Here is a 9,060-nt window from a genome sequence, read left to right as displayed (position 1 = left end):
AATCTTCCATTATCAAACTCTTAAGACGAGGCGTACCGGAAAAGTTTGGGATCGTAACAAGTTGATGGCAATGGCTTGCGTAAAGAAACTTCAAACCTGGAAGCCTCTGCTCAAAGAAAAAAGTTAATCATTACCTATTGTGACACAAGATACTATAAGAAATTAAATTAAAGTACTAATATACCATGTCTCCTTCCCAAAGACGTTCAACTTTGCTATAAGACACATCAAGAGAAACCACCTTCTCCAAACAAAAATCTGCGGGTATGCATTTCATTGGAAATCCATGCCAACAAAGCCATATCAGATTCTTGGGGAAGTTTTTGTGATTTCCAATAAGGTTGCCATGATTCAGCTTAAGAAGTTTTACATTTTGAAGCCCTCCGAATGTGTCTGCGTCTACAACTATCTATTTTAATAAAGGAATTGTTAAATGTTAATATCCATCACTCACTTCTAAATATATGTCATTCAGCACAATTCATTCATACTTACATTTACTTCTTCAGATTGATCTGCCTTCAACCAAGAAAAGTCAAGAGTGATACCTTTCACTCTTTTAGTGCCCTGCAAAACAACAAGGATATACATTTAGATATTTTCTTGTGAAGAAGTTCATCACATATGGATTGAGTTATAGTTCTTACTGTTTTTTCTTTCAGTAAAGCATATGCTTCCTTGTGATTCCATATCCTGCTACGTTTTCCAAGGTCATGAAGTGATTCCTGACGAACAATTTCTCTCCCCATATCTCTAATTAGGTTATGCATAGAGAACCGGCCTTCATGAATATTCAACAAACACCTATCAACTAAATTTTCAATTGCTATTTTTGAGTAGTGACCACAATTATCGAGAACTTCAACCATGTTGTCATTGTACTTTTCGTCAACAAAAAAACACGCAATGTCCAGGAATATACTTTGGACATCATCATCTGATAGAGAATCATAGCTTAAGCGGAGAACATCCTGAATTTTCCTATCAGGAATTGCTTTTAATTTTTGTAACATATTCTCCCATACACCTATGCTTGTTTTTTGAGAAAAGGAAGCCCCCAAAACTTCAAGAGCTAATGGAAGTCCTCCACAATGGTCGACGATTTGTTTTGAGCACTCTAATAAATCCTCAGTAGGATGGTCTTTCCCTAAGGCATGCCAACTAAACAGTTTAATTGAATCTTCAGCGTCTAATTCTTGGACTGCAAATTTGGAGACTTCATGAGACCTCGGAGTCATTAGATTTTTGTATCTAGTTGTGATGATAATCTTGCTGCCAAGACAAAGTTGTTGCTCGCTACCAAATATTTTTTCTAACTGCTTTTGTTCATCAACATCATCAAGAATGATAAGGACTTTTCTACAGTTTACGACATCTCTTATCTTCTGTATTCCTCCGTCTACACTATGTACTTTAACTGGTCTCTTTAAGATATCCGAAAGGAGTTGTTTTTGAATACGAATCAAACTACTTGTCTCCTTTGCTGCATCTCTAATATCTGCAAGAAAGCTACAACCATCAAATCTCTCCACGTTCTGGTTGTAAGCAGTCTTGGCAATAGTCGTCTTCCCGATTCCACCAATCCCATATATTATTGCAATTCCAGCTTTTTTTGACCCATCATTTAACCAATTGTTAATGCGTTGTGTAATAGAATCTCTTCCGACAATGAGGGTTGGAACATTCAGTATCGGTCTTTCTAACTTCTTTTGTACATGTCTCACTATATCCTTAATAAAGTCTGCCTCATTCCTACAAATCAAAGTTAAACTTAAAATGCAAAGTAGAACGTGATAGTTAAGTTTTAGCTAATCAAACTTAAAATGTATTATTCTCTCACAATCATATATAGAGTTTATTTAATGAATTTGTAGCTTAAGATATTACCTGTTAGTCGAATCCATCCCTGCAAGATTTGCAACTTCCATAAGAGCAGCCCTCCACTTTTCAATCTTATACTTGTCATTCTCCAATTCAAGCTTAGCAAATGCTTTGGCAAAACTCCCCATCTGCCACCTAACATGAGAGGGATCGACTTGGTAGAAAACTGGTAAGACAATGTGCTTTGCGGTTCTCCTCTTTTCCATTATCATGGCAAGCTCGTCAAGACACCAACTTGACGATGCATAATTTTCCGATATAACTATGACGGAGACTTTGGATTGTTTAATTGCTTTTTCTAGTTCAACCTTAATAGCTTCCCCTCTAACAATTTCTTCATCATCTCTGTAAGTATGAACTCCTTCACGTTCCAAAGCATGGTAAAGATGGTCGGTGAAGTTCTTACGTGTATCTGCTCCTCGAAAACTCAAGAAAACATGGTAAGCACATCGAGACGATGATACACATGTCTTATCGTCCCTTGCCATTTATCACTGCAAAAGAGACACTACATCATGTGAAATTTCATATGTTGGTTCATTTGGAAGATCTAGTTGAATAAGTAAATAGCTAATTATCACTTAACAGTTTCTATCATTTCTATGTGAAAATTAAGCTTAAATCGAAAGAAATCGAGGTGAATTTTACCTCGAAAGTTTCGGAGATTTCCGAATCTCTCTGAATCCGATTTTTCTGTGTTTGTAGACGTCAAAGGTAGCTTGGGGAAGTCGAATTGGAGTCTAATTCGATGGAAATTGCTTGACTCGGTCTCAACTCAGTTTCTACTCGGTCTTGACTCACCGACTAAACGTCACCGGATCAGAAAACGGATTGTAGTTCCGAGCTCCACGTCGTCTCCTCTACAACATAGTCCGATTTCATACAATTCCGGTGAGGTTCGAATTTTGACAGTATAATTAGACGATTTAGGATTTTTAGACAGTTAGGATTTTTCGTAGACTTGCTACGAACAAATTTTGAACTGAAAAATTTGTAAATGGACTGTAAATATTACCTTGAATTTGAATATGAATTTGGATGCTTGCTTGCTTGGAATAAATTGCTTGAGAAATTTTTTAGAAATTTGGAAACGGAGGAAGTTTTGTTGAGAATTGCAGAGAGGAAATTTGAGGGGATGAGTGAGTGACTCTCGGGAGAGGAAGAAGAGATATAGAGAATTCAATGGGTGGGGGACACTCATTGTGGGTCCCACCATTTTAAAAAAAAATTATTATTTTAGTTGGCCGTCGGGTCCGCGCAATAATTCAATCGTTGGTTCCGCAATTCGATCATTAATCGTGATAACGTAGTATCTAGGTCAAAACATTACGCGTCGATTTATACGCGTACAACAATCTATTCGGCATTTCGAAAAAATCAAAATTCAATTTGCCACGCAAAAACAATTTACTCGATTCAATGAAAATTACCGCGCGCGTCTATATCACTCGATTCGATTTATTAATAAAATATTAACATGTCACTTTTGACTACACGATTACGATTGGCTCGTAACCACGTGATTGATCCGTTATTGATTTTCACTGACGGGTTCATATTGTGTTAAAAATTTGATATGGCATATATCAAATTAAAATGATTGTCTGATTGATTTAAAATGTTCTTTGAATATTGAAAATATTATAAAAAAATTGAAAATGTTTTAAGATTTGTCAAATGATTATTGAAAACCTCACTAAACATATAGCTTACAGATTTCTACAAAAATAAATAATTTCTTCAATTTAGATGTAACGACCCAAAAATTCCGCCTTTGATAATCGCGCTAATGATGTCGACATGTAATGACTTTTTAATAAATAATCCTCGATTGTTTTGCGCACGTTTCAAATAGAGTTCCACGTTCATTTGACTTTCGATTTTCTACGCTAGACGCACGTTACTTAAGCGGCAAGTTTCGGTTTTCAAGTGAGGAATTGAAATTTAAAAAGAAATTGTTTTGAAATCACATATATACTATAAGATGTTTACTTTAGAAACTTTTCTAATGAAAAATATACAAGTCCATATACACTCCAATTACAACAAGTATTACAAGAATCTATTATACAAATACCTACATACAAATACTACTACAGTATACCTATACACAACACCTACAATTCACTAATACTACCTACACTACACATTTCCCAACCGGCAGCCCTTGCTAGTCAAGGCAGCCTCACTTTGCATCTTTTACAGCTGCCAAATCTTGAAATTCAAGCACCTTTCCTTGACAAATCCTGCAGCCAACAAAGCCAAGTCAATGAACAATTTAATGCTTCACATGCTAGTCTACTAACTTAGAAATTCTACAATGTAAATGTCAACAACAAGCTGACAGCCATATATTCAACAATCAAACCGGCAGATCACAATTCAGATTACCCATTGACAAAACACAACCAGCCAAGACAATGCAACTATTTTTTTCAAACCACATACTGAAAATTCAAACCTAATCTCTGCTAAATCCAAACAAATCCAGCCTTCTGATATATTATAAACATTACACAGAATTATAATACATCATCACAGATTAAACAACACTCAGAATTGCCAAAAATAAAATCAGCCCAGAATCATCACAGAATAACATCAAAACAGGGCATTCGGACAGGAAATTAAGACAGCCAATCAATCACTCAACTTAAGCTACCAGAACTCAATTTGAAGCTACAATTCTATCAGGAATTTAGCAGCATTCGGGCAACTCAAACCAAGCGAACAATAATCAACCTCGAAGCCACAAACTAAGCAGGTAAATAATCGAAACTAACTGAGCAAGATTTTCATTTACTGATCAAGAATAAATCATGCAAAAATCCTAACAGAGATTAAACTAAACAGTGAGGAAGAGCTAAAGTAAGAAACTCACCTGTTCTGATCAACCACAACCGGTCGAATTCCAGCTTGTTCCAGTGACCAAAAAGGCTCCTTTCGTCGTCTCCAATCTTCTTCCAGTCAATTCGGACCTCGACAAGCAACAGTAAATTCGAGGTAAACCTTCAAGCCTAATTAGCTGTTTAATTAAAATAAAAACTACAATAGAAAGCTTAGAATCCTCAGTAGAACAACATATATAAGAATCGAACAAAAACCCTAATTATGTTCGAAGAACCCTAATTCGATTTTCCCTAATTAAACAAAAATTAAGTCCAATTAGAGATAACTAACCTTAGAATAGTGTTCCCCGGGTCGAAAGGAGACGAACGGTACCGGTGGCGGAGCTAGACGTGACCGGAATCATCATGGATGGCGACGGGCAGAGAAGAGCCGATCGCGAGCGGAGGAAGAAGAAAAGAGAAAATGATTGGACCGAACCGGTCCAATCTATTATATAATCCGGTTTTACATTAAATGACAATACTACGCTCAGTCTTTTAAAATAATTACAAAATTACCAACGCGTATTCTTTCAGTCAATATTAAGTCGAAGGTTAAATCGTCCTTTCATAACTTCCAGATCGGTTCAATTCGGTTCAGTTAGAATCAATTCGGTTCAATCTAGAAATCAGTCTCCCGAACCTAAAAACGTATTTTTATATCTTCCGAAGCAAAAAAAAATTATTTTTACTCAACCCGAACCTATAAAATTTTACCAGAAATTATTATAAATTATTTTGAACATTTTCGTATAAAAATTATATTTTTCTCGGCATCTGGAATTTAAATCACGAAACATATGTATAATTAGTAGGAATATATGTATATTTAATTATTTTAGATTATTTTCTCAAATGCTTTAAATCCAAATTAAAGTATAATATTTAAGATAAATAAATTTATGTTCCAGAAGGTTAAAAATAATTTTTGGTTAAAAATTGACATTTCTAAGTAATTTAAATAATTTAATCTATAAGAAATTAATTTAATAAAAGATTAAATTAATTAAATTAAATTAAATTCATGTTATTAAATTAATAATCAGATAATTCCAGTATGTAGAAAAATTAATGCATGACGTAAGATAGTATATATCTATATATTATTTTATTTCCACGCCATCAATTAGAATTAATAAATTATCGATGTCATCAAATTGGCAAATCACGCAGATCGAGACGACACGTAGTATCTAACAGCGAGTTAACATCGAACTTTCAAGTTTTCAAAGTTAATTTATCATGTAGATTCGATAGATATTAACGTTAGTATCGATTTCAGACAGAACCGCACGAGCTACTCCATGGAGGATGTACACGAATACACGACTTCAACGACTGTGAGTTTTATTATAAGACTTTCTAAATACAATCTCGAATTTCAATCACGTTTACATTTATCATTCATGTTCAGTTTTTCATGCATTATATATATATAAATACAGAATATATATATATTATATAAGAACCCCCAGCTACACACGTTTTTATTATCAGGAGTACCAGGTCCACTCAGGTGACCCCTCGTTTATAGGTCTGCGCAGATGGTACGCCATCTTAGATGTTGGCCTCATGTCTAGGTTGGTTTCGGTATGCGTTTGAGTACCACAAGGTAGGCAGGAGATACTAGGATAGTCTGGCCACTAGAGTAGTATCTCCACTTGTTTTTCACAGATATTGGTTCATAAATAAATATACATATATACAAGCATGATTATACAGCACGTAGTTTATTCAGCATGATTACACGGCACGTAAAATATATTTTCATAAAATATATATATATATATCAGCATGTCCATTCAACACGTAAAATATACATATATTCATGAAATATATATTCCATTATAAATTCCATGATTTCAGCTCAGTTCTTCAGATATCAGTTCAGTAATCCCTTCCAGGTTTTGTATACGATTCTTAGTGTCTTTATAATAATTCTCACTAAGCGAAAGCTTACGTTCTCCAAAACATGTTTATATTTTTCCCAGGTTAGAAAAACAGGATAGGCACGGACTACGAGGCATAAGTAGGGTTCCACTTCCGCACATCAAGTCCAATCCACGTCATGCACAGGTACCAACGAGGCACTGACCTCGATCCTCGCAAGTAGGGTCGGGAGCGGGCGTCTCATTAGATCTCGAGATGTGAATTATTGTTTGTAGCAGTTGACTACTCGCATAAAATAAGGAATAAGGTGAGCTCCGTGGCATTCGTATGGCGCCATTAGAAAATCTATCTGTATAATTATTTTTAATCCTTATTGTATAATTAACTTGATTTTTCTAAAACATTGTTATTGGGTAATATAAATTATTAGTTAAATTGGGAAAAGTGTTGATTATAAGTCTAAAGGTTGACTAAATGAAAATGGAGTAATGAGAATTGATTACGGGACACCGAACTCGGTCTCATCATGGTGGGATCGGGAACGGGCATCTCACTACAATTGTAAAAGATATCTTAAACGAGAAAAAACTGCATAATCGGTGACTCCATTTTCATTGGGTTCAGTTACTTGCATCCAAAGTTTTCTTACTTCCCTCAGGTATGCAGGATGTGTTTTTTTCGTTTCGTTTCAACTCGTCTCGACTCAATTCTGTTTGATTGTGATTTTGGATGATTTTGTGTTATTTTGATTGATTGGATGAGTTAGTGGATGATTGAGGTATGGTTAAATATATATTAAATAATATGAAAAATATAGTGTAGGTAGGAAGTGGATAATTGATGCGTGTGGTTGAATATATATATAATATATTTAAAATGTATAGTGATAGTTAATGATATAATATATGATATATTTAACTATGGTTAATTGATATGAGTTAAATTATGTTTTGAGTAAAAGTGAATGAAGATGAATCAAAGTGAGTCAAAGTAATTCGAGCCAAGACGAGACAAAAAAATGGAGCCCTTAGTCTTCAAAATCTTCATTTTCAGAGATTCGTGAGGAATAAGACATGTCTAACCAATTGGATCACATTCTAGTTCAAATATCAAAGTAAGTAAAATTAGTTGATCCAAATCGATGTTTGATTTGTGTTTGAAAAGGGTTTATATTGCAATTACTAGACAGTCTACACATAAACGGTAATTTGAGAGATAAGATTATGAAGCCCGTTAATAATTATTTTTTCAACTTGGGAGGAAGCTCTTAAATGTGAACGTCAACTTCCACCTCTTATAAAAAATGCGGACATCAACATCCGTTGCTTACAAAATGCGGACGTCAAAATCGTTCTTGGTCCTAAATTTATATTATTACATTATTAACCTCATATGCTCAAAACCTTCCAAGAAAAAGACAATAAATTTGATCATAACTCTCAACTAATTAACATTTTCAAGATCCAAATAAAGCATCTCATATAAATAAAAATAATTTAGAAGCTTAAATAAAGGAATGCTCTGAAATCATTATTTTTGTGAATATATAAGGGCTGGACAGGTAATTTTATAGACAGAGAAATTTTTTTAAATTTTTCTAATATTGCAATTCAATTGTAAATTTTATTGTCAAATCAACATTCGACACATGGAAGTTTTATTAACGAATATTAATTTGACACATGTATATAAGACATTTGAGTTTAATTAAGTTTCAAGTTACAATTTTAAGTCAATAATATTATTTTTTTTCCTTTTCTAATTAGGAAATCAAAATACAATAAAAACATAATGATTCCTAATAAAATTCTACCAATCACTTTTTCTTAATATAATATTTTTATTCCTAATCAATTTTCTATCTATTTTTTTTTTAAAAAAAAAATCATAATAAAATTATAATACACTATATTTTTATTTTTTTATTAAAAGGTTTTTCCTAATAAAAATTCATTATATTTTTTTTCTATTCCTAATTAAAATAGGCACATCTTCTTCTTTTTTTCTATTCAAAGGGGCATATTATTAAAAAAATTATTCCTAATAAAATAATAATATATACTATTTTTTTCTATTTTTTATTAAATTATATTCCTAATTTATAAATTTAAGTTAAATGAGGTTTTAAATTATAATTTTAAGTTTATGATATTATTTTTCCTATTCTAATTAGAAAATCAAAACACAATAAAAATATATTCCTAATAAAATATTTTTTTCTAATTTTTTTATTGAACAATTTTTCCTAACTAAAATGCATTATATTCTTTTTTTCTATTCCAAATTAAAACGGGCACATCTTCTTGTTTTCATATTCAAATGAGAATATTGATAAAAAAAATTATAATCAAATTAAAATATATATTATTTTTTTCAATTTTTTTATTAAACTATTATTTCT

At 32.7% G+C, this 9,060-nt stretch overlaps 1 protein-coding gene across 1 annotated transcript; it reads right to left on the bottom strand.

Moving 5' to 3' along the window:
- Window positions 1-36: 36 nt before the first annotated feature.
- On the bottom strand, window positions 37-2,369 carry LOC139884849 (disease resistance protein RUN1-like; the record flags this gene model as incomplete). Its single annotated transcript, XM_071868821.1, has 5 exons — window positions 1,888-2,369; window positions 648-1,752; window positions 496-567; window positions 185-409; window positions 37-106 (listed from the first exon to the last, which is right to left on the bottom strand). Coding segments are annotated over exons 1-5 (1,954 nt in total), but the record flags the coding sequence as incomplete, so codon positions are not given.
- Window positions 2,370-9,060: the final 6,691 nt, after the last annotated feature.

Source organism: Rutidosis leptorrhynchoides, unplaced genomic scaffold (assembly GCF_046630445.1).
Source record: "Rutidosis leptorrhynchoides isolate AG116_Rl617_1_P2 unplaced genomic scaffold, CSIRO_AGI_Rlap_v1 contig61, whole genome shotgun sequence".
NCBI lineage: Eukaryota > Viridiplantae > Streptophyta > Magnoliopsida > Asterales > Asteraceae > Rutidosis > Rutidosis leptorrhynchoides.
The sequence above is the reverse complement of the archived record's forward strand: the minus strand, read 5'-3'. Positions and strand labels throughout refer to the sequence as shown.